At 37.6% G+C, this 27,621-nt stretch overlaps 1 protein-coding gene across 3 annotated transcripts in view; it reads left to right on the forward strand.

Moving 5' to 3' along the window:
- The window catches only part of RNF220 (ring finger protein 220), a 293,502-nt gene that overhangs the window by 172,001 nt on the left and 93,880 nt on the right, over positions 1–27,621 (forward strand). For all 3 annotated transcript variants that reach the window (XM_026707184.2, XM_087929798.1, XM_087929799.1), the window contains exon 3: positions 11,809–11,938. In XM_026707184.2, coding sequence (XP_026562969.1) covers positions 11,809–11,938 — 130 coding nt within the window. The remainder of the gene's footprint in view (positions 1–11,808; positions 11,939–27,621) is intronic.

Genomic DNA, 27,621 nt, shown 5'->3' on the forward strand with positions numbered 1-27,621 from the left:
ATATTGCAAATACAAAGATACCTATCACAAAAGTCTGTAATGCATTGCTGCTAATAGAAGAATAGAAACATGATGGGAATCACATAATGGAGGCTGGATGACTTGTTGTCTTGAAGTTATCACGTTCCTTTCATGATGTTTGCACAAATTCTATAACCTCTTCCCTTCCTTTGTAGTTTTCATGAAATATCTCATATTGGTTATGCATCTCTATAAACATTTCTTTTGAAATTTTTTACTGAGAAAATATTAGGCAGAAGGGTCTGCCTCATTCTTTCTGTTTGTGCTTAAGATAAGATATGTAGATGCTTCCTCTCAGTGCTGAATAACTGAGGAAGAAACAGCATTCAAAGACCCCTCTCTCCCTCTTTCTCTCCCTCTCCCTCCCTCCCTATCTATCTCTCTCTCCTTCCCTCCCTCCCTCCCTCTTACCCTCCCCCAGTTGAGTATTCTATCTGTCCTATAGTTGGCAAAGACCAGCAGAATAAAATCTGCAAAAACTCCTTCATTCCTTTTGAGGAATGAAAATTGGAAGCAATATCTCTGTTACCACACACCAATTATCAGTAGAACTCCATCTACCTATATTTTCTCTTTCTTCTGCCAGTGTTGGTGTGGGTGTGGTTTTCTTGTTGGTATTTCCTTGATTAGGTAATTGTTTTTTGCTTGACGGTTCATCATTATTAATACATGCTCACCTGAAATGCTGGATGCTGGAGAAGGATGTATTATGGTTCTTTGTTTTCTTCTTAGTTTCTTTTTAAAGTCTTTTTTGAATAATGTGTAAATATAGTTTGTCAGCCATGAAAGATCAGGACCATATATTAAGTTCCAATTAAACTGATTTAATAATAATCACATCTATGCACAAGATTCTAGTCAACTAACATTAGCACTATCTAAGATAAAGATTAAAGGAACTCATGAAGGGTTGGACTTGGCCCGTTTGTAGCTATGTAGAGATTCTAGGTTGATTTATCTCATGACTCTTCCCCCAGGCTCTGCCATTCCTTCTCTTGCATATTTATCTCTCTGTGTTAGTTGATGGCTGATTTGTCTGAATGCTGAAGTTTCTGGAATTCTCTAGCATTTATGAATTTAGCTTTGTCTAGGATCCTCACAGTATACCAGCTGAAACTATGGTTGAGTCTGTCAATAGGTTGTGAGAGTAAGGAGTTTTCTTCATGTCTTCTGGTTGCTAGTTAGTGTTCATAAATATCCTCTGTTAATCTTTTGCCTGCCTGTCTTACATAATGGCTGTTACAATCCTTACACTGTTGTGTTCTACTCTGTTATGCTGAACTTCTGTTAACCAACTTTCTCCACCATTTTTTTTGCATTTTTCTTAGCATTTTTGATGATGTAATCATTGAATAAACTACAAAAACTAGCAGTAGCTAGTCTGCCTGCCTGTAGCTCTGTTATTTTGGAAGTTTCCCATATGTGGACTAACGAGACCCAACCCTTCTCAGTCCTGAGTTCTGATAATATCAGCCCCTACAAGGATGATCCTCCCAGATCGTAGAACTATATTTATCCAATCAGAGAGAGAGAGAGAGCAGGAAAGTGCTGAAAAAAAGCTATTGCTTATTTTCCATCTAGAAGCATTTGACATTACTTGGATTCTTTTAAGCTACCTTGTGCAATGTGCATCGTGTGTCAGGATGGATATAAAAGGGGCCATGTATCTAAAGGTTGCAAGGTCATCCACCATAACACAATCAGCTTTTTCCTGGAAGGTAGATATGAGATCAAGACCAGTTCAACCATTTAAAAGTTCACATTAATGTACTCTATCTTCCTCAAAGCTCCCATTTCTTATAGAGAATGAAGTAACACATATCAATTATCTGGGAGCAGAAATATGAGGAAACAGTACAGGATGTTTGTCTCACAGTTTCGGTTTACTGTTTGTTCATTCCTATTCCACTGAGGTTCTGGGTGGATACCAATTCCCTTCACTCTTGATAGGCCAGGCGAACTTAGAAATAAATGATGAAAGATGTAAATGGTGTCTACAGTTCTTTCTTTCGCATCTGTGCTACAATGTCTTCTTCCTTTCTTCCTTCTCATCGAGAATTCATTGTCTTGTCAGCCTCTAGTTAGCTGGCGTGCGTGTGAATCATAAATTACACAGCCTGGGCCTCTACTAGGCTTTAGCACAGACAAAAAAATTGCACTCCATCACTGTGTCCCAGCTTTTAGCAGTATTGATCAATGCAGCCCCCCCTCCCCCTTTCATTTTAACCGAGCTGGTTAAGTGCAGTATCTTATTTTGTGCTGGGACAAATGAAAAGAATATTAGCAGGGGTTGAAATATATCTCTTTTTTATCTCTCTGCTACTTTTTTATTGAATCTCTCTGAGTAGGTGGCTTTCCGCAGGATGACAGCCTCCTGACAGGCCCCTCATTAGAGACTAGACAGTAATTGTGATGCATTTCCCTGCACGGCCTTTTCACTTCTTTCCCTTCCCCCCTTCCTCCTCTCTCCCTTTCTCCTGATTTGTTAAGTGATTGGATGTACAGACTCGTTCAGTTTCTTAAATTATTGCCCAGCTCAATCCATCTTGCTCTCACTGAGGATGGGCAGCTGTGGGCTCATAATTGGGGGCAAGAGACTCAGTTTCCAGTTTTCTTGAGATGGAATATAGGGTTGGTGGAGGCCATGGAGTTGACCCTCCAAAGCAAAAGCTCATCTCTCTGCAGTTGAATTCATCAGGTGCCAGGAATGCATGCACTCATAATCCAAAAATTTGTTTTATTCATTATTTATATTAAATATGTGTAAGGGTAACTGCAGGTTATGAAAGGCCAGGGATATGCCACTGAAAATGGCTTCCTGGTGTGAAATTCTCTTTCTACTTTGTATTATACTTTAGCTTATGCCTTGACTTTACTGCATGACTGGATAAATTAGTTCCTAAAGTTGTCAGTTAGTCAATAAATTAGTTCCTAAAGTTGTCAAAAAGAACATGATAGCTGTGTTTCTTAAAGTGTTTAGCTCGACTGTCTAACACATTATAGATATTTTCTCAGTGCAATCTGATATATGTGGTTCCTGAAACTAAAAAGATACTACTCGGCTTCTGATAATACTTTATATCAAGCTAATCTTTCTGGAAATATCTGTATGATTTGCTGATTGCTTGAATTAGGAGGGAAATCAGGAAGTATCTTAATAGATGCCACAGATTTCACTGTCTGATTCCTATGAATTAAACCCATACCATATTACTTTGCCTAGTAGTCAAGCAAGCCTCTCTAAGACTTGGTAATTGAAGCACCAAGGTTTTTTATTGCCTGCAGACATTTTTTTAATGAACATTTAGATATATTTTGTGATACAGCATGCCAATATCTAAATATTAAAGGATAATTATAAAATATTTTTGTGACCTTTCACCTTGTGTTCAGATATTTTATTTGAATCGCACATATGATGAAAATAGTAAAACAGTATGGGAATAGCTAATTCAACAAAGATTACCGTTTCTTGTTTCTTTATTGTTTTCCTGCTGTAGAGTAGACTAGATTATTCCAAAGTGAGTCTTGAAGCAACCAGCTGGGATCTTTTACAGTGCTGCATTAATCCTGTAGGGAGTTGAGGGTTGAGGAAGTATAGTATCAGAGTTTGAGATTATTGAAATCTCTTTGGGGACTCTTCTTTATGTTATTTAGCATTGTAAAAATCTTTCATGAGATTGCATTTGTCAGTGGATCATTTGTCAGGATGGATTGTTATTCTGAGTCTGAAAAAAAAGGAAATTGCACTTCAGAGGAAGCAGGTTTTAATACCTACACCATTCTACTTTACAAAGCAGAATTTAACTAGGTAGCTTCTGTGATACTTTTTAACTTTATGTGTCTATATTGTAAACTGATTAAATTGTATGAGAAAATAATTAACTTGTCATTGTTTTGACGGGTGAGGTAGCTTACCCAGCTTTAAGTCAGTGAAATTTGATCATCTCTCTTTCACATCCTGGAAGTCTTTGGGATGAAGTATTTTTCTTCATTGTCTCACAATTATCTTTATTGTGAGATCTGTCCACAGCATTATGCTCTTGGGTGTCAAATGGCAAACAGAGAATTATCATACACTATAAAAGAGTTCAGAGAACGTTGTTGAGGCAACCAAGCATTTTGATACCCGTTTTTTCTTCAGTCTCTGGTTTAATCAGAACATTGCTAGTCTTACTTGTGAAGTCTAGGAGCCTGAATAATTCTATAATTCTCTCGGGGAAAACTCTTGTTTAACAGACAGAATATAAGTGTTTAGTATGGAAATGAAAACCACATTGCTCCTTTGCTGTCAGATGGACTGGCAGTGGTTAAATCTCACTGATCTGAACCAATATTTTGGGGGTTCTCCAAAGTTAACACGGGCCCTTCCCAGTATGATTATTTTTTTCTGCTGGAGGGAAGTTTGTTACAACAACAGATACCTGCTATCAATATAGAAATAACAACAAGGGGTCTATCATCGGCAGGAGAAATAATCTCCATAAAACTTGAGAAATTTGAGGCTTTGTCAGCATTTTGGTTATGTTTTACTTCCAGTCTCCTGAGCTGCTCTTCAAGCAACAGGTCTGAGCTGAAGAGGGGAAACGCTGTTCATTTATATGGGGTGATTCGGGGTAAATTATTTGATTGGGTTTAGTAGGTCTGACAGACACTTATGAAATGTGAAACTGGGAGTTAAATTGATTTGCTTTACTGCTTGACTGGAATGCAGACACGGTTTATTAAAATTACGGGTATATTATAAAACATTGGTGATGAGATCTCCAAGAGAAGATCTACAAAAGAAAGCACCTACAAATTGTTTTTTTTTTAATCATGAAATATAGTGCCCTTGTCCTGAAGCCCTGCCTTTTTGTCTATATCTGAACATGACAGATTATTTCCTAAATCTTGATGTGTCGGAAAGTGGAAAGTGCCCCGGTAAATATTTGTGTCTTAAAAAGAGAAATGTCATCTTAAAAAGGGAGAGTTTCCCCTCATTATTTAATAAAACACAAGAGAATAGTAATGAAACATAACCTAATAGAAAAAAGAAAATAATTTAAAAGTAATACAACAAAAGCATATATGAAAGGGTGTGTGTGTGTGTAGAGAGAGAGAGATTAGGAGTTTTATAAAATCATAATGTTAATTAACAATGTGGTTTCTTTGGTTTAATGCAATGGATCCTTCCCAAAGAAAAATCCACATGACCAACAAACTTTAGTGTGAACATATCACACTAAATGAAGAATACATTGCGTTAAATCTACATTATAGCATTGTTATGTCAGAACAAGACATCATAATAAGGGGGATTATTTTGAACAATGCTTCAGTTTGAATTATAGTGTAGTGTAAGTTGACTGAGTTGATTGTGTATGTGCATGAAATCAGAGTGCAATTTAGTGCTACACTTGGCCTTTAAATAACACACTCCTATTCAAACTCTCTATTGCTGAGAATTTGCTCCTCACTTGAAAACTCACTCTTCAGTTACTTCAGAAATTATTCTTTTGGGGGGGGCAGGAGTGGGGTGCTGCTGAGTTTAATTTGAAAATATATTCCATAGACAAGCCTCAGGTGCCCTTTACATTTTTTTTTTTTTTGGCAATACATTTGCATGCTAAATTCTCAGAAATCATATCCCACAATAGAAATAAAAAAGTAGTTGTGACCACTCAAATTCTTTTGGCATCTACTGCCACAGAATATCTCATTTTATCCTTTTGTAAGGAACAATTTTATTGTGAGGGAAATTCTGGAATCTCCAGACTTTTGGTTGGTAGCAGAAGTAAAAAGGGCAAAAAGACCACTGGCTCAGGTTACAATCTTACAAATATCCTTAATCAACCTAAATGTGTGAACATGCCCAGAGGTAATTCCTGGGGAGGTGACAAAGCTGTTGAGTTCACAAGCTACTAGGAGAGAATACTAGGTATGTTTTCCTGTTGTACAGATCTACCCGGGACTGATGTGTGAAAATATTTCATTTCACAGGACTGATTTTGTGATGTCTGTGTCGATGCTCTCTTTCCCCCTCCCCGTTCCTTTCAGAACAGGAAATATTTAGTTTCAAGCCTTAGAAGGAAACATTTCTTTGGAGCCCAGGGAAGTCTGCACGCACAAGAGAAGGGGTGTGGCTGGCCCTTTTCATCTCTGCAGCACTAGCAAGCCAAGGCTGCAGGGGGACAGACAGCAGTGCCAAGGAGGGTAAACACTGAAGATGAACCCTGCTGAGTTACAAGGGGCCAGAGGGAAGGGAAGGGCAGGCTTGGAGGCCAAGCAAACACAAACACAGCTGCCCAAAAAACAAAACTTGAAAGGGGCCGTTTGGAGGATGCAGCCTTGGCTAAAATGGAGTGGGGTGGGGTGGGTGGGAGCTCATGGTGAGGTGGTAGACTCAGACTTGGCACAGATCAGGCAGTGGGGCTAGTTGCCGGGCATCACATTCTCAGCTGCTTTTCTGATTTTCACCAGAGCCATTAGCAGACATAATTTGGGAAGATGTGGAAAATTATTCCCAGTGGCTTCTTTGTGAGGTGTTCTTGATGCAGAGCTGATTATATTTTGGATCAGGATGACTTTTAGTATTACAGCGTTAGGGGTATAATATTGAAATGGATCCTGTTTCCTCTGTTCCTCTCTGTATCACATAAATTAAATGATCTTAAAGTCTATTTAGATCTAAGGTTGGCAAATGACAAGCATTTTAATGGGTTACTGTTTCAGTTAAGCCTTCACTAATTGTAACTAGCTTTGTTTTAATAGTGCCCCCTGCTGTCCATCTAATGATCAGCAAGTTAAAAGTAAATGTGCAGTTTGGTAACAAACTAAATATTTGACTTGTGTTGGATTTGTTCTACTTTTAAGTCTGAGTGTGCACATACTTATGTATCTTTCAATGGCAAATTGCCCTTCTTAGCATACACATTCACTTTAAGACAGTCAAAGCTGGAAAAACAAGATTTTTCACTAGGAGAAGATGGAGCAGAAACGAATCAAAACCACCAAACAGAATTGAGTTATTATGTGTGCTGTGGCAGCTCAAGATCACATCTAGTGGTGATGGATAGTGACGCAACGCGAGAAGCTTTCCTAGCAGTGCTGTGGGAAGGAGACAGTGAGAGCGCTCTGCATGTTTATCTGTCCAGGCATCCAGACTGCAGCAGGGATCCAGCAGGATTTCCCGTTTGCTCAAAGGCTGTGTGTTTGTTTTAGGAGGGAGAGCTCAGACACCAGTATTGTTACACAAATGGGGAGTATGGTTATATATAGTAGCAGTGGGGGACTTTCTTAGGTTATTTTGGACCTTGACCACACAAAAGTGGAAAAGCTCCAAGAGGAAGTTGGGGCTGTTCACCTTCCAGTCATAGTGGGGCGGATTGTTTTGCTCTGGCTGTGATTGAAAAGCAACAACACTCTGAAGGGTATGAGAGAGTCACAGAGAGCTATGAAGACAAGCTACTTACTGCCCTCAGGTTTGTTACATACTGGCCAGTAGTAAAGCAGGTGTATATTGGGGGTGGAGGGGAGATCTGATTTTAAGAAACTCTCTCTTGTCTCCTCCCCCATTGCTTTGAAAAAGAAAGCAGTGCTTGAATTTCAAAAGGAAAATTGTGGGATAGGGCTTCCCTCCTGTTCCCCGTTTCATCCTGATCTAAGATGTCTTCCTGCTACTTCCTAGGACTCAGTTATTCCAATCCTCTTTGGAGCTATAGGGCAGGGAAAGAACAATCCCAGATTCTCTCATCAATATGAAAGGAAAAGATAGCAGATAGGTTGCCAATAAGGGGACAAACCTAAAGCCAGGGGATCTTGAATTTAAAATGTACAATATGCATGGGGGTATGACATCCTAATGAGATAATTGCCAACAAAAAGCAGCTTATTTCCAGACTTATTTCCCTGTTGTTCATGTTAAAGCATATTAACAACAGCTATTCCTTCCTTTACAACACTTCTCTTTGCACCCTTTATGTCACCAAAGCAAAGTATTTCTGCCAACATTTACTCCCTTGAGGAAAGTCTGCTCCTTTTAAGAGAATTCATTTAACTGAGCTCTGCCTTTTTTTTTTTTTTGCTAACTTCCGGTCATAAAATTGGCACATTTGGGCTTTTGATTGGAAGGCCACATTGCACACAATCTGTGTTATGGTGCACTATTGCTCTTGTACAGATTTAACCAATTTGATCCATGTCTAATACATAAATAATCCAGTAGGAGCGCTCCACAATAGATGTCAGTAACAAACTATAAAATATTCTCCCTAACAGACATCCATAAGAACTGTGTTTGCAGCACCCTCTCATGACCACAGCAACTAATACAACAATGGAACTGATGAATGGCTTCGTGGCTTTATTAACATGCTTTAATGTTTGATGTCGTATTTACAACACAAACATATTAAAATTACATTACAATGGTTCTTGACCAGAACAAGTAAAAGAGTCTCAAATAGATTTTTACTTGTAGACACCTAAATCTACATATTTCAATTCTGCAATGTTAGAACAGTGATGTATTTCTGAAATGATTCAAAATATTACAAAATTCACTTATTTCTTCAGTTCAGAAATGGGACTTTATTTATTTATTCAATTTCGATAGTTGCCCATCTCAGTCAATAACTCCAGGTGGCTTACGATTCCAAAACAATAAAAAGTATTTAAAAACAATAAAAATGACCAAAATATATATATGCAGCAGCTGAGATAGTCAACCAGTTAACATAAAGCCAAGAAGCAGTGGCCTTAACACATTGAGTGCCCCAGCTCAGAAACACTGCCAAGTTTTTAAATCCTTATGAAAGGCCAGCAGATTGAGACCATTCTAATTTCCAAGGGGAGAATATTCCACAGAGCAGGGGCTTCTGCAGAAAAGGGACTTCTTTTGGTCCCTGCCAACAACACTGTTTGGCTGATGGGAGCTGCAGCATGTTCAGTCAGCTAGATTGAATCAGATGGGTAGAGACTTGGGAAAAGATAGTCAGTCCTTTAGGTAACTTGATCCTGAATCATAAAGGAATTTAAAGGTGACAACTAGCACCTTGAATTGCATTTTTCGTTTCATCTTTGTTATTGGGGTTTTTTTTTTTCTCTCAGAAGAAAGATACAGTCAAGGTAAATATCTAGGAACAACTCATCACATACAGGTAATCCTCAATCTTAATGGAGCCTGCCCATCAGGGCCATAACTTATGAAAATCATAAAAGGAGTCAGTCACATGACTAACCTAATTTTAACAACCTTTTTTGCAGCAGTTGCTAAGTGAATCACTGCAGTATTAAGCAAATCCTCAGCTGTTAAGCAAATCAATAATGCTGCTTTGCCAAAACCCACAATAAACGCTGTTGTTTTTTTTATTATAAAACGGGACATTGCAAACAACTGTAAATATAGCCTGGTTGCGAATACCCTAAGTGAAATCTCATGGCCACAGGGGGAGCAATTATCAGAACATATAATCTGGGTTGTAAGGATTCTCCAGATAGCTCCACTGGAACTTCGAATGATTGCTAAATGACTAGATAAGTCAAGGACTACCGTTAGATCAGGATAGCAAGAATATTAAAGTACGTGTACTTGAGCGTTTGAGCAGTGCAAATATGAATGATATTTTTTCTAAACATCATGTTTCTTTTATTAATCACTTCAAACCTTTCATAGAACTCAAGAAACTTCTGGAAAAGAAGGACATCGTTTCAACTAGAATGATCAATGGAGTTTGCAGGTTGAAAGTTTAGATTATTGTGGCTAAGTAAAATATACCGTTATTAGACATTCTCACTTTCAAAGCTATTTTGTACAAAATTAATTTTCTACTTACAGCAAAGTTGTATGCATATATTCCTTTTCATTATATAAATATGCATAATAGTATACATTCAGTATTCCTGTAAAGCTAAGAATATTAAAGTACATGTGCTTGAGCGTTTGAGCAGTGCAAGTATGAATGGTATTTTTGTGTTGTGTTTTGTTTCAAAGGTCCTATTCCTGTACAGATGAAGCAAACAGTATAAAGAACCATAGGCATAGGATATGGATACAAATTTAATTGAGGTGGCAAATAAATTACATGAATACTTTTTTTCTTATGGCATATTTCATTCTCTCTCTTTTATATAAACACACGTACTGTATTTTCTTTGACATCCTCTTTGCTTTGGACAAAGTTTTCTGCATAAATCACTAAATAAACATTGAGGAGATCACTCACATTACTAAAAGATACCCCTCCCTTCAAGTTATTTTAAGAGCATCAGAATACAATTAAGAAGACAATCTTCCAAAAATAAAAACAAGCATTTATTTACTGCTTAACAAGCAGAGTTCAGTATTCACTGCTAATTTCTACTTATGGCATATTGAAAAGGCATGTGCTGAAAAACTGTTATTTGATCATGTTCACAATTGTCAAAACCTGCTTCAGGGCCGAACTCAAGTAGGAGGTTTTTTTTTTTTTAAACAGCAAACTTTTCTCTGAACAAAGCACCATGTGATCTTGCTTTCAGACAAAACTTATTTCATGTGCATGAGAGGGATCTTCTACACTCATAACTCCTTCAATGTTTATCCCAATGCACCTTTTTCCAGCGCAGATTATAACTGGCATTAGTCAACCTCCAAGCTCTTCATCATTAGTTCATTGGTGGCTGAAATGGTGAGCATTTGGCCAGCTGACTTGCAGTGAGGCAGTGAGTGAGCTTTGCCCAACTAACTGGCAGTGAAATGAATATGAGAATGTAAGTGAGCATCAGGAGTGGGTTTCTACCGGTTCTGTCCACCTCTGTAGAACCGGTAGCTCTGAAGAGCAGCAGACATAGAACTGGTTCTATGTCTGCTGATATTTTTGCCCACTCGCCCACCCGGGCTCTTACCTGATCTTTATTTTCTGATTTTTCAACTTCAGCTGCCGCAGTTAAGAAAACAAGAAAAGAGGGCTGTTTCAAAGGCTGCTTCTCGGCAGGCAGCGTGCTAATGATGATTTATGACGATTTACAGGCTCACAGCTCACAGCAGGCAGGGAAGCTCGTAAATCCCGGTAGTTAACCCTTTCGCATCCCACCCCTTGGTGAATATGGGGCGATTATAACAGACCATTTGAGAATCACTAGTGCAGTAGGGAAGGGACAGTTAACTCTTATGGGAATCTGAACTGATCACTTACAGAGAGCTTTTGAAATCAGCCAGCGAGCCATATATTTCCCATCATGTTATAAGAAAACTATATTCCTGCTGGAAAACTGTCATATAAAATGACACCCATAGTTCATGGAATCTGTTTTTTTCTGTTTATGCCATTTTTCCACTCAAATGTTGTCAGTGTTGTGTAGAAACTCATGTCTGTCCCCAGACATGAGTTTCTACACATGTAAATAATAACTTGTTACTGTTTTTGAATTTACCTTTTTTAATGTTTATTAGACAGATTACATAGTGGCTTAACTTTCTTTAGCCCATTTTTCCTTTACTATCTTTCCTCGATAATCCTACCTTGACTTCAAAGAAACACTAGTCTAAACTTAAACCCCAGGATTCAGGTTAGATACAACAGCAAGTTAGAACCACTGGGAAATCAGGAAGCTCCACATTGATCTTAGCTAAGAAGGGTAAAAGGCATTACTGAATAAAAACAAGGTTGGTATGCAAAATAAGTAATACCTATATTCTCGCTCCTTAATAAACAACACCAAAGTTTCTTTGTGGATAAATACTTGTGTTCTGCAGTTATACAAGGCATAGGAAGTGAATACTCTGGATACTTGAAACTCAAAGCTATGTTTTCCGTTTCCCTACAGGCAAGAAGAAGGCAACACTCTTCGACAGCCAGGCTCCTATCTGCCCTATTTGTCAGGTTTTGCTTCGCCCAGGTGAGCTGCAGGAGCATATGGAGCAGGAGCTGGAGAAGTTAACACAGCTGAATATCAGGTAAGGACAGCAACTTTGTTCCTAACCTGTCCTATCCTATCAGAATCATATGGACTTTAGCCCTAGATCTGTTAAACTTCAGGTCTTCCCTTTATAGCTAATGAGACCGCTCTTTATATTCTATTCTCTCATAATGAAGAATATAAAACCCTTTAATGCATTAGGGATATTTTTTTCTTATTACATCACTTGAATATCCTCTTTTATAAACGTATTTTCTCAGTCCCAAAGATCCACTAAAGTAAGATATTCCATCAACCAATCCTTACCAGAATGCCTCCTGAGGAGAATTGTATATCAGCTCTCCGTAGAAATCTACTTTCAGGATATTTTTGACTTATTAGTTCCATCCTGGCTTAAGCTTTGGGATTAGCACTGAAAGATTAGAAATTCTGTCTTTGGGAAGACAATATTTCCTGGAAACTTTGGTCAGGAATTCAAGCCATTCCAACTTCCCCTTTCTTGGGCTAGGCAAATACTTACATATAATTTTTATTAAAGACCGTTAAAGAAGGCAGATAAAAACTAATATAAAGTAAGTAAAAGAAACACATTAATGTTAACTTTTTCATGGACTCCTATAAACAACTGCATTATTTTCTTGGATGTCTCACAACTAAGAATGTAGAGAAGAGATTAAGCATTTGGATATGAAGTTAGAGGCCCCCTCTTGCTATTCTCTAATCTATTTTATTTTATTTATTTTATTGGTCAATCGCTTACAAGATAATAGGTAATAGTAGGCACATTGGTGCACTTATGCACGCCCCCTACAGACCTCTTAGGAAAGGGATGAGGTCAATAGTAGACAGTCTAAGGTTAAAGTTTTTGGGGTTTGGGGAAGAAACCACAGAGTCAGGTAGAGTATTCCAGACATTGACCACTCTGTTGCTGAAGCCGTATTTCCTGCAATCAAGTTTGATGCAGTTAACCTTGAACTTGTATCTATTGTGTGCTCTTGTATTGTTATGGTTGAAGCTGAAGTATTCATTGATGGACAGGACAGTTGCTTTCTATTTTCACTAGCACATCAAAAATCCTGTTTTAAAAAATTAATTGCATTTTAACTGCTAGCAGTTATTTGGGAAATCACCGCAACAGATTCTTATCCTTGTCTCAATAAAACTGCAGCCTGGGAGAGAGAGGTGTTTATTTCATTTATTAATGAATTTCATCATGATTAAAAGGTGAAGAAAGAAATCAGGGAGGTGAAAACAGTAATTAAAATCATCAGGTTTTAGGGAATGGCAGGAAGCCTGGAGCCATGAGGTTTTAAAAGTGCCACTACCCAAAAAGACCATCACTATGGAGAGTTTGGAAAAGGAGTTTAACTTGGTCCAAGGTCTGTTGTCAAGGTAAACACGGGGTCAGTTGAAGAGAATATTTGGAGCTCAAGGTTTAACAGCAAAGTCCTGGGTGTTCTCTGAGCTTGGTGGAGCACTGATGATATTACCTAGTTTGAAGTGAAATGTCTGCAAGAAAATCCTCAAGCTCAGAGAGGACCAAGGACCGTCGTAACAAGATGTCTTAATGGATAAAAACATATTTACAGTGGCTCCACATCTGTTGCCTGTTTTTTCCCTTGCCATTTTTTACATGGGAGGCGGGCTGCATGGGCGGGAAGAAAGGCCAAGTCATACAACACTCTGTTCCCTTATGTATATAATTTATAGTGTGTTTTGGGGGTCTGTCTGACTTAATAAAGGGCCACTGCAAATTAATGAATGGGTGTAAATGAACAGAAGCAATTAGCCCTCAGAGAACTTATAGAAACAGCAAGGCAAGCCTTATAGGAGAGCTGAGAGCAGCCTGTAGCTGGATACCTTGGGTGGTGGTGGGAGGTAGTATTTAATGGGAAAGGAAGCGCTAAATCATAAAGGCTGACAAGAACCATTCTGGGCCAGCTGACAAATGAAAAAGAATGGCATTATTCCTTTAAATAACCACAGCAGTTAAAAGGGGGGAGACAGCTTACTCCTAGCCCTTGACTATACTGGCTGTATGCATGTGGAAGAGGAATAGCAGAGCTTTTATTAATTATTAAGTAATGACTCCTATCCTGCTGCAATAGATAGCCTTCGGCCTCCTGTATCAACCAGGCCCCAGGGGCTAATCATTGGCCTTCTGGCAGACCCTGCCCTAACCTGGCAATAGGAACAAACCACTTTAAATGTCAGGCTGCTTTGGGGTTCCTGGGAACGGGGCTTCTGCACTGACAGATGAACATGTTCCCATGCCTGAGCCTTCCAGGAATAGCATGTATCCTGCTGGCAAAAGAAAAAAGTGTTGCTTTTCATAATCAAGATGGTGGCCCTGTCCTTCAAGAATATAAGCAACCCATATTGAAAAAAGGAAAAAGGAATAGCGCTCCAATAAGCAAATAAAACTTAAAAGGTAAAGGTAGAGATTCCCCTTGCACATACGTGCTAGTCGTTTCCGGCTCTAGGGGATGGTGTTCATATCTGTTAAAAAACTGAAGAGCCTGTGCTGTCCGAAGACATTTCTGTGGTCATATGGCCGGCATGATTAAACCGCCAAAGGCACATGGAACACTGTTATCTCCCCACCAAAGTGGTCCCTATTTTTCTACTTGCATTTTTTACGTGCTTTCGAACTGCTAGCTTGGGAAAAGCTGGGACAAGTAACGGGAGCTTGCTCCATTATGCGGCGCTAGGGATTCAAACCGTCAAACTGCCAACCTTTCTGATCAACAAGGTGAGCGTCTTAGCCACTGAGCCACCGCATCCCTTAAATAAAACTTACAAATGCATCTAATTATTTAGTGGATTAATACCCATCTTTTATTCAGGAGGTAAAAGTGGCATATATTGCTCCTCCTTTTGTCAGTTTCCCCACAGCAGTAATCCTATGAAGTAGGTTAGACTGAATTAGAGAATGACTGACCCAGTTACCCAGGGAGCTTTGGTGGCTAAGAATGGACTTGAACCCAGGTCACCCTACTCCTCGTCCAACATGATATCACAACTATATCTAGTTGTAACCCAAATGGCCAACAGCTACTATTTATTTAGTAATATAGAACAGGGAGATTCTTGCTTTGCTGGGATTAAGATGTGGGAGGAAGGAGAGGAGGAGACATATCCTATCAGAGAATGTCTGTGCCCATATTGTGCATTCAGCATCAATGGGCACCGGAATGATCATAGCACTTGTGAGTGATTTGGATGCGGTCATAAGCATTTAACTTGAAGTTCATAAAAGGATTAGCTGCACCATAGTTTATTGCTTCTGAAAGTTCATTTACATAGCCAAAGAGATTTAAAGGTAATCATCCTGAGCATACAACCTTTATTTACATCAATAAAGCACTGGAGTTTGTTACAGCCATACATCCTTGTTGCTGGCATTCAGTGTTTTATCTGTTTCTCAATTAAAAATTTAAAACACAGAGATTACAATTTTGCTTCTGTTTACATTATATTTATTTTCTTATTTTATTTATATTGTGCATCTTTCACCATCGTTGAGCTTGCAAGGGTTCTGGGTGTTTTCTAGGTACTGACTGGGCCTGTGTCTATTTAGTGGCAATAAGGAGGCTGCACTGTTATATCTTCAGATCATGCCTTGGCATTTAGAATATGATTGTGTCCTAAAGAGATCCTGATTGTAACTGGGTTTGTTCTGTTTCAGTCAACTCACTTTTGTCTTCAAATCAGTCACTACTTGGATTTTATCCCAGAACAATTGATTTCTCTACTTAAATAGCAGTATTTCCTTTATTTGAGAAAAATAAATTCAGTTGCAGCTAATGTTGGTTTGTAGTATCAACTCCTTTGAGGCTTGGTAGTTTTTTGTGTTTTTTTTTACTTACCTACTAAATTAACAGTGCTTCATGTTATGATGCTTAGTGCAATGTTCAAGTCCAGGAATAGTTTTGTAATACATTATTTTGTTAGATGAGAGAGAAGATCCAATTGTCTCAGTGCCAGAAAGGCAAGTGGCTGCTTGGTGGCTATTTTTTGATTCAATATTGTTGTTCCATCATATATTCAGAGAATATATTATTGTATTTTCATTTTTAATCATTATACTTTTGTATACTGCTTAGAGTTGCTTCGGTGGCTGAGGCAGCTAGTAAATTGTGTAGAAATAGACCAGAAGAGTGCTATTGCCTATTGAAGCTTGAATTCATTAATTAAGCATTGCAATAGCTTTACCTATTATTCTGTCTTTCTTTTCCTTAGGTTTTTACTAGTAATGGTTTAATCTGAAGAAATTTTGCCAGTAGAGAAGGTTGAATTATATGATTTCGAAAGAGTTCATCTCATCCTTCTTAATAACCTTTCCTATCACCTATCTTGCCTCCAGATTCTGCTGCTACTTTTGTACAGATTCCTAAACAGCCTTGTATATAAAAGATGGAAGCTTGTTTATTTTTTTTAAAGAACATGCCAGCATAGATGGAGTTAATCGCCTCCAAGCTGAAGTTTGTAGTTGTGTTTTCTTTCAATTTATATCCTTCACTTAAAAAGGAAAAAAAGGTGGGGGTGAAATCGCCCAGCAGGTGACATATTCTAAGAGGGAGCAGCGAAATCGTGTTAACCACTTCAAAATCTCATATATTCAATCGGCCTCTGGCAAGACATCTGCCTAATGTTAGCGCTTAAATATCCTTTTCCATTTTACATGCATTCAAGTCTCATTTGAGTGAAATGAAACGGTATTATTAAAGGGAGATTTTGCACAAATGGCCTGAATTTGACATGTCAAGTTCAATGAGGCTGTTACATATGTAATGCTGAGAAGGGGCTCCAAGGCTCCTGGCACTTGAAACAGCACCAGTGGCTCAGAAATGAAATTTGCATGCAACCTTTTTCCTCCCCACCCTTCTACTCAAAGCCACAGAATGCCAAGTTGCAGCTTGTGCCTCGTGGAAGCCTGGGATAGGATTTGGGAATAAAGCAATTACTGGTCTAGGGCAAAGTGATTTGGGAATAGAAATGCCCTCTCCAAAAACTCAGTATCTTGATTGGAAAAAAAAAACATTAATAGGATCCTAGTTTTGAAATATCCCTAAAGTCATCTTCTTCCTTCTCTCCTAACAACCATTGTGCCGCAGATATTGGATCTTCTAAACTAAACAATTAATTGGAAATAACCTTTCAGGCTTCTAATATGCAGAATATAAATATCTGTATGTTACGTTTTGTATCTTTGCGCATAGAGTACCTGGCTTGGTTGGTAAAATGGTCAGGATCTGTGATGGGTTCTACTAAGAATAAAATATAATATTTCATAGTTTGTACTCATGAAGATAGGGCGATCTAGAAAAAAATCTAGGCCAATATACTTCTGAGTCTGGAAAGATAAAACAGCCTCTTCACTTTGCTACCCTCCCTACATATCATTTGCCAACCCAAGAATAGGCAGAAAAAATGAAAGCTAGACCAGATCTTCATGCCATCATTTTGAAGGATTACCAATGAATCTGCTCATCTGCTGTTTTGTCATCTCTCACTTTTATTTGTTGTTGCATTATATTGTAAATTTCCTTGGCAAAGAGGCAGCTATAGTTGCAATAAATCATTCAGTCAGTAAATACAATGCATCCATATGCTGTACAAGTTACATAAAATATGTTTTAAAATAAAATAGAATTTTAATTATTTCCCTCTTGAAAGGGAAAGTGTCTACTTATTCAAAACATTTCTCTCTTAGGAATGTGTTTTAATGTGTAATTGTAGAGTTACGTTTGTTATTTTTCCAGATTTTGCTCAGAAGATTCCATTTTTGATCCATATCCAGTATGTAATATTCCCCTGCCTTCTTTCTTTTGCATTATATGGTCAGTGGCCTGTTTTATTACTACTGCCAAAACATAACAGATAGAAGAAAATCAGGCACATTGCATTCCACCAGGCTCATAACTGGATAAGACCCATCCAATTTGAAAAAATGCAGTGTTTTGCCGTCCTTAACTATGTTGATCATTAAGATGTACCTTACAAGCAGCTTATAAGCAGTACACCAGAATTATCTGGATTATTCAATAATTAACTGTTCCTACTGACAACTGTATATTTCAAAATCCTCCAGAGGGGCCAACTCCCCAAAGTTATCCAAACTATACCATCAATCCTCTGAAAGGATAAGTGAAGTGCATAAAATACATATAATTTATATTGTCACATGCCTTGGTCTCCTAGATTTATATCCAATAAACTATACACTAACCAGGTTGCTCTCAGAGGCCTCCAAAGCAAGTAAATAGTAGTCAGGTTTTACCTAGTTTTGCAAGTTATATTAGAGATATTTAGACTTTTTTCTTCTACAAAGCTCATTAAAATACATGGTAAGTATATCATCTCATCTTAAAAGTAACTTGACAATTAACCAGGCATCGAGAGATGGTGACTAGCTAGCATTATACTCAATGAGAATTAAACCCTGGTAGTCCCCCATCTCCCTTCACCCAGTAATCTTTTTCTCAACAATTTCTCTTTTATTTTATTTTTCTCATCTGCTTTTTAAAAAATGCTCATCCTTCCCTTTCTTCCCTCTCCTTCCATTCCTCCTCCCCCACCCTCCCTTGATATCATGGCGACATCTCCAAGCCAAGTACTTTTAATTTCGCCTGTGGCCCTTGCTGACACTGTGGATATGCACAGCAAGTTAAATTCCCGCCTGATCAATAAAGCAGAAGCTGTGTGTCCGACTGGTCGATATTTTTTTATCTGTCTTCAGCCCAGTCCTGCTGATGACAGGCCTCCTGTGCTTCACCAAAGACACTCAAGGGCAACCAGATTTTCAACAACACAAGCATTTAAAAAAAAAAGGAAAAGGAAAAAAAGTTGTAATTATTATTATTTTAGGATTAGCTTTTAATTTTAGAAAGTACTTAATACTGTATATCCCTGTACAAAGAGATAAGCCAATTAATGGAATTTGGCCTTTGCTTGAAACATCCTAATGATTTATCTTAATTTTTAATTAATTTTTTTGTGAATTAATTGATTCCTGGGTCTTGCCAATTAACATTGTAATGGATGTATGATAAATTCTATGGGAGTGGATCTTTTTTATTCTTGTCACTGAAAGGGCCTTGAAAATCTTCTGTGTTTTCCCTTGCATGCAGCACAGTCTTTCTCTTTTCGAGTTACAGCCTCACTTAAGTACTGAAAGATTCTTTTGTAATTGGTCAGTTACCCAGTGTTAGAATATTTTGAAGCTTTGCACTGAGATTACTGTCAGTTACTTCACAAGATTCTTTTCCTTCAAGATTCTTCTTCTCCTTTTATATTAAATTTGTAGATGACACCAAATGATTGGAAGGCTAATATTGTAGAAGACAAATTTCAAAATCATCTTGCTACATTAGAGAAGTGGATTGAAAATAACAGAATGAAATTTATTAGACAACACAAACTTATTTAAGAAAAACAAAATGCACAGTTATAAATGAGGGATATCTGGCTTAATGACGATATACCAAGCCATACTGTGAAAAAGATTTTGGAATAGCCAAAAATGAGTCAGCACAGTGAGATAGGTACAAAAAAGATACCTTTTGGCTCATGAACAGTATAGTTTCCAAATCACAGGAAATAATGTTTCTACTATATTCTGCATTAGACAGAAACTGTTCTGTTAAAATGCACAATATTTTATGAAAGATCAGAAACACTAGATCAAGTTTAAGGAAGGGCAACTAGGATTATCAAAAGACTAAAAACTAAGAGAAACTGAAGAAAGTGGATGTGTTTAGACTTGAGAAGAGGTGAACAAAGTGGGGAATATAATAGGATCTTTCATGTTTCTGAAAGGTTGTCATATAAGAGAGGGCCAAGAATTCTCTCAATTAGAGAAGGGCAAATCTTGTTTCTGTCTTTAAGAAAGAGAAACAAAATCATTACAGGCCGATCAGTTTGATGCCGAGGCAAAACTCAAACAGATTATTAAGCAGTCAGTTTGTATTTAGGGGGAAATGTTTTGTTTTGACATGAGTCAACATAGGTTTAGCAAGAATAAGTCATGCCAAAATAACCGGATCTTTTTTGATAGAGCTTGGTTTAGGAATGTTATGGATCCAGTGTACCTTGACTTCAAAGTATTCAGAAGGATGGGGATTGCAGAAAAGAAAATAAGAAGTTTAAATATAGGCTGGACAGTACTACTATTAGATGGATACAAAGCAGGTTAAAAATTGCAGGCAATGGCTCTACATCATGCTGGGGAAAAACTATCAAATGGCATACCATAGGGCTCCTTATTACATCTTATGCTCATCAACATTTTAAAAAAAATACTTGGATGAAGATTAGAAAATATAATTAGAAAATACAATTATCAAATTTGTGGACAGTGTGAAGTTAGGAGGATAGCATATAAAAGACTAAATAGAACAGTGGGCAGATACAGAAGGATGAATATACCAGTGTTGTCAACAGAATAACAGGTGTAGTGATCACTGTCGGTAGTGTATGTGTTTGTATGAGGGACATCTTTGCACAACAGCATATTTTCCTTGTTCTCTCTCTCTATATATATACACATACAAATACACATACACACATACATGTATGTATGTGCATTATATATACACAAATACATATACATAAAGCTAGATCAGCTAAAGCTATAAAGCTAGATCACATTTTCTGGCTGAGGCTCTAAATGTGATAGAGCATGAACTAGGCCTCAGATCACATAAGTTCAAACTCTACACCATTCTTGCTTATGATGCTAAATGAATCTGACAACTCACCTGGCTTCTGTTTCCTCTATATATAAAAAGGTTAATCAAGGCTTTAATTTTAAACATGCCAGTGATCGTGTGCTATTTGGCTGATGAAAAGCACACAATATGATTGGACTAATTAGCTAATAAAGGTGAGGCCAAATACGCTGCTGAAGAGGCAAGTGCGTTTAAGCATAGGCAGGAGGATAGTTTGGGCACCTGAATGGCTAGGAAAATGTTTGTGACTTTTAAAAAAATTCCTTTAAGGATATTTATATGAATTCTTATGAGCCATTAAAGGCAGAGCTGGGGATTAAGATACATCTCCACATTAATCTTCCTTCTGACTACTATCTTATCTTTAGTTGGCTGGCATCATATTTTTATTTTCTCATCTTTTCGTTTCCTGAAAATGAAAGAGTCCAGCTCACAGAGTGTTTGGTCTACTGTACAAGGAGAGGCAAAAAATGTATTTCAGCACTGAGGTGATCTTAATGTGAATAATTGCTACAAACAGTTCTGTCCCGAAGCTGCTGCAGACAGAAAAACTCTGCTTATCCTTAGTTCATAAAGAAAGTATTTTTAAGCTGTTTAGCAATATAAAATGCATGTTATCCTGATTTGCAAGCTCTTTGTTAGGGTTTTAATAAAGGCAAGGGATTGCCATTTACACTGTGGCCAAGTCATTTGCCTGTATTGAAGTTAATTTGTTTCAGCAGGAACGGTAATTCCTGCTCCTGATCTCATTTGAAGAGATGCCTAGATTCCTCAGTCACTGAGTACTGAACTGCTTTTTTTTTTTTAATTTTCCAAAATTTATTTTTAGCTCACAGTAAATTCAAATCTAATTCTCTGCTGCTGTAGGTTAGTTTTTTGTGAATTTATAAACATTAGTTTTTTGAAGTATGGGTGTTCCATAGTTCAAAGGAGCAAATAGTGGCTTGTTCCCTTCCAACAAAACACCCTTTCCCCCTGTATATAAGCTGAATAGCACATATGGTAATACTGTCTCATGATAAGGTAGAAGCAAAAATGGGCTTTTAGTTTTGCAATGATATACTTTCCATCATTAAGCTCTCAAATAAACAGTTATATATTTTGGTGCTCAGTTGGAACTGAATATGCGAAGGATATAGATCCAAATGTAGCTCAAAGAAAGCATTTCATTGTTCATACTATTGCTGTTGCCTTAGAGTATTTTTTTCAGGCAACTATTTAAAAGATAAAGTGTATGCACCTAAACTTAATAGGAACAGATTGTAGCTCATTGCTAGAGTATTTACTCTGCAACTTTAGAGAACTAGGGAAGAAAAATCCAATTTGAACTTTTAGAAATCTGTTGCTGTTAAAAGCACTGAGATAGACTACTGTTCTGACTTGGTATATGAATAAATATTATGTGCCTTGTTTCAAATAAAAATCTGATTGCATCATATTAAGTATTTGCATTCATAAACTTGTTCTTTCAAATAAAAGCTTATATCAAAGCAACACAAACACTAGGTTTAAGAAAATCTTGGGAAATCCATATACCAAGCTATTAACCAAAATGACTGATACACTGTTACGTTCAAATTGTTTTAAGATTTTTTGAGGGGGACTAATGGGATCTAACAAAGAGAAATGGCTAAATCTAAAAATTAACCTTTCAACATACAGCTGTGTGAAAAAGTCCTGCACGCTTTACAGTTTACGGTTTACGTAAACTGTAAAGCATGCAGGACTTTCACAGAGCTGTAGTATTTGCTCGGTTTGACTTTTTTATCATATATTTCCCAGTCAAATTTAGACCACATGTCTCTGTGTGTGCCAGAGGTGGTATTCAGCAGGTTCTGACCAGCTCTGGAGAACCTGTAGCAAATATTTTGAGTAGTTCTGAGAACCGGCAGATACTACCTCTGACTGGTCCCCACCCCCTTCTATTCTCTTCCTCCCGAGTCCCAACTGATCGGCTGGGCCTTCTTTTGTTGCCCTGCACAGGAGAACGGAGCTGGAAAGTGGGTGGGGTGGGGAGGGGATGGGATGGGATTTTGCAGTAACCTTCCCCTGGAGTGGGGTGGGAATGGAGATTTACAGTATCCTTCTCCTGCCACACCCACAGAACCGGTAGTAAAAAATATTGAATCCCCCCACTGGTGTGTGCACACATTCACAAAAACCTTCCTCACCATTCTGTCTTCCCATGAAATCATCTTGGATCAAAACTACTTTTAGATAATTTTTTCACAGCTGTTTGTGGGTTGTTTTTTTTTTTACTCTTCTGTATAGAAAGGCAATATGTTGTTCCAAAAAATAGTTACCAAGAGGGTTAATTTCAAACTGATATTAAAATGCTGGATGAGATGATTGCTGAATGATGAGTGCTTTCCAGTTACTACTTTCATGTCAGTTGGATCTAAGAAATGCTCCATGGATCTTGTTAACAAGATGCGTAAGAGATGTTTTAGAGATTATTCAGCGAAGTTTTCCCAGTATTAAGAAACTGAGTTCACACATCCCACAGAGCTATGGTTTACTTAACATCTTATTTGAACTAACCACAGTTTGCTTAATTTGCACAAGCTAAGCCAAAACTGGTTGACAATGATATGTGAAGCCATCTCAGGGTAGATGTGCATGCTTATTATGTCTGTGGGACATATTCTGAAGAGCCTTAAACCAGAATAGATGTTTAAATGACTGGTGGTGTTAAGAGCATTCTAAGATTTTTAAAACGGTAATTTTCCTGTCTCTTATCTGAGACTTTTTGTAAGCAGAAAGTAGGTTTATTTCTTATTTATTGTATTTTTAGACCATCCAGAGATCTTTGTGTAATTATTGAATGTTAAACTTTTTTTCAAAGTACTTACAATATGTACAATCTGAAAGGTATTGCTGAATGCTGTAATTTTATCAGCAAAGAGGGTGACAAATTACAGATGATTTGTTAAGCTGTCATCCCAAACAATATGGACAGACTGGAAAATGTATTTTGTTTTTGACGAGGAAATTTGGAAGTGCAGATGTGATTTTACAAAACAGCTACAGTAACACAAAATGGAAATATTTCTGAAGGAGTGATTTTTTCCAATGAATTTGATTAGTTGTTTATCAACTTGCTTCTTTATATTATTCTTTCCAGCCTAGAGGTTTTAGAAAGCTGATACTACAGACTAGCTCTATACCTGTGCTTCGCTACGAAACTATGTGATTGGGCTTAGTTTTTGGGGAGGAAAATAAGAGGAAAAAATAGTGCCTCTGCCTACCAACATCCATTGGTATTCATCTGGCTAAAGTCCTGTCAATGTGTGATAGAGTTGAGGGCTGTTTGGAAACTGAGGCAGTATTTTCTGTGTGAGGAAGGAGACAGCAAGGAGCCTGGGCATGGCTTAGCTCAACTGTTCTGTACTAAAAGCTAGTTGCTGCTCTGAAACTGAAACTCTTCTGCTTGTGTTTTGCATTTGGAACAGATTTCTTTTCAGGTGGGGAGGGGGAGTAGAACTCCTTAGCATCAGAGTGTGTTTATAATAATATATGAAATACTAATGCCCTGATGGTCATTTTGAAAAATCGTTTCTTAGTGAGCACCTAGAAGCCAAGAGGAACATAGTACCTAATTTCAAGTTTGTAGGCTTTACGGTTCTGGAGATTTTGTGATGATGTATCAGTGGTATTTCACTTTTATATATATAGATTATAAACAATAAAATAGTTAATTTCTTAGCATATGGACATACTATCAAATACTTCCAAATGTTTGTACATAGATATGTGCATGTTATTTTCCTTAATAAATGCGTCATTATGAAAACTAAATTCATCTTAGCCAAGATACAAAGTCTCAATAACAGATATCCTGCCTATCAAATTCCTCATCTCTTAGAAGGTAGACTCTCTTCTACCTGATCACTCTTTTCTTATAATTTGCTTCCATATAAAAGGAGCAAGTAAACTGTGTTATCATAATGAATTGCATAAATAATTCCCCAAACAGATTAAAACTAACTATAACTTGAAAAGGGTGGGTGGGTGTGTAGGTAGGTAGGGGTGTGAAGTAATTATATTTTATTAGCTAGCAAAACACAATTTTTTTTGCTTTCAAAGGATAATTCTATGTAAATCATCTTAATTAGAAATGTCAGAGAAACCTGTGAAGATCATAGCTAGCAACTAATTTCCTATGTATGGGTTATAATTTAAACCACAAGGATCTCTCACTGTGTGGCAATATGCTGGCTATGAAATAAAGTTGGGAGTGTTGTCTGAGGTTATTACTATGTAAATGTGTGATGATTTCAGGCCACTGCTGACTTGCTTAGTGATTAAAGAGAATTCTGAGGTCTCCAAAGATTGTGTTCTTTGGAAGGGCCTGGAGCAAAAAAAATTTTTTAAGGTACTGAAAGGTGTTTGAACTTTAAAGGTCATGATTTTCTTTACCATTTTTAATTTTCCAGCACTGTTTATAAGAAGGGTCTCTCCACCCCTTGCTTTTCAGCGAGTAACTCTAATGATCTCTGCATAAAGGAAATGTAAAAGAAAATCACCGTAATATATTTGTCAAGGAATACAGAGATTATGTAATTAAAACCTTAATTTTTGACCTCAGTTTTAGATTCAAGAAGAAAAGCGTGAGTTGAAAGAAATGTGTATATTAGATTTTATGTTCTTATATGAAAGCAAGCAATATAAATTACTGTTAGGAGAATAGGAGATTGAATAATCTGTGGTTTGACCTCATAGTTCCTGTCTTTATTTGAAGACATATCCAAGGATCAAAATATTATACTCAAAGTTAATAACTTGGATTACTGTTAGTAAAATTATTTTGACAGATAGTATTTGCATTCATTTTACCTACTCTCTGCTCAAATATTCTTAGCAGATTAAAATGCCACTACTTTTAAGAAAATAAAACTTGATTGAATTTTATATATCATATTTTATGCTGCCTAAAATAATTTGCTATTCGCACTGTTAATGCCCTTTATCCCTAACGTACACACACCTCTACACCCATATTTCGTTATTGGTAAGAGTAGTTGACTGGGTCTCTTTGTAATATAAGAATGACTTTGGACTTCCATTTTAAGGAATGCTGAGATTGTCACAAAAAAGTCCCCAGCTTCTACGTAAAGGCAAGTGCTACATAGAGGGAAACAACCTCTAGGAGACAACCCTTCCCAAACAACCCTCTTTGCTTCATTTTACAGCATCTAGCCATCTGCCAACGAAAGGCAGATTAAAGCCAGCCAAATTCAATTTCTACTCACTGCTGCCACAGTTCGACATCTGGGGCTAAAGTGTCCCCAACAAAGCGAACATGACAGCCACATTGCTTTTTTGTCACATCCAGTAGCATGTTGATCTTCTGAAAGTCTCATAAAAATTTATTGATGTCTCCCATATAGCTGTGATTGGGAAGAAAAGTGTGTGCATGCGTATGTGTGTATTAATGCTTCTGGAATAGATTTGATTTGATATGTCTTGTTCTATTGTCAGCATCTGTTTAGCAGGGCTTTTTAATACTTTCTGGCTGCCGATCAGTCATCCCTAGCTTAGGATGCTGACTTGCATACAAATTTTATTATTAAGTACAATTCTTTCTCTCCACCATCTCCTTCTACTCCCCTAAACACCACCCCCATCCATCCATCACCCACCCTCCCCAAGAAACAGAGGGGGATCTCCAGCTGTGGGAGTCATGCAGTGCAAAGCATCAGCCTCAGTAACATATATCAGAGCCCTAGTTTTGCCTGTTGCAGGTGCTTTGTATTGGTAAATCGAATCATGGGGAAATCATTTATTTCCTAATGCTGTTTGTGGCATGTTAGTGAGAGAATTTACATGAGAGAAATTACTTTAATAACCAAAAAAATTACAGTGTGGGGTCTCCCCGCCCCATCGCCTTTGATGTGTAATTGTTTCAAATTTAACCTGTCTCGAGTGAGGTTGAAAGGCATTATTAAATGTGAAGCATCTTGCTCCGGGGAAGGAAGGGAGAAAGTGGGAGGATCACCATGGTGTGAGCCTCCTTTCAGCCATTAAATAGAAATGGAGTGAAATTAACAAATCAGCCAACCAAATAGAGAAGGAATTCCTATAGTTTGCAGAGAAGCCTATCTAATTTTAGTTATTTTCTACTCATCCACCCTGTGTCATCTTTTCTTCAGACTCAGCCCTGAAGGGTGTCTGTGTTTGTCGTTCCTGAGACTAAGATTGTATATCTATTCTATTCAAAAGCTGTATTATGAACTGGCCCAAGTGTTTTGTGAATGCCTAGAACTCCTGAGAAATGTAATTTACTTAGATTTAGAAATTTAGCTGAACATCAAATTGTTTCTGAGTGGAAAGCACTGATGGCCAACTACAGGGTAACAGGGCAGTTCATATGAATAACCCAGCCCATGGAAGGTACCATTTGTTAATGTGTATGGCAATTATGTGGAAACAAGATTGGCTCAAACGGGAGAAAGAATACTATAGCTTTTTAGTAGTATCTGTACTCCAGCATCAGTAGTCACGGGAAGTAACATTTTGTTTACTGCCCACAGAATAGCAAGTTTCTATAATTTTTATAGAAATGCACTAAATGAGAGCCACAGTAGCATAGGAAGCCTTGAATTCTAATCTTCCCAATAACTATGAAATCCAGAATTTGGGCCGGTCTTGTTCTTTCAGCCAATCTGACTTCACAGGGATGTTAGGAGGAAGATAGGAAGAAGGAGCATAAGCTACCGTGGGTTGTATAGTACAAACTAAAAGCAGGATTAATAATAATAGTAATAGGTGCCTTGGGTGCAATTCCAAAACAACTGGAACACCATTTGGATACCATCAGTATGGACAAAATCATCATCTGTCAATTGCAAAAAGCAGCTTTACTTGGAACAGCTTACACCCTGCGGTGATACCTTTAACACCGTCAAACACCAACATCTGCCTATCCCAGATCCTTGGGAAAGACTTGATAGGTGGATAAAAATGCCAAATCCAGGCTGGCTGACAA

The sequence above is a fragment of the Pseudonaja textilis genome, chromosome 3, assembly GCF_049901715.1.
Source record: "Pseudonaja textilis isolate UNSWEBS1 chromosome 3, rPseTex1.2, whole genome shotgun sequence".
Classification (NCBI taxonomy): Eukaryota; Metazoa; Chordata; class Lepidosauria; order Squamata; family Elapidae; genus Pseudonaja; species Pseudonaja textilis.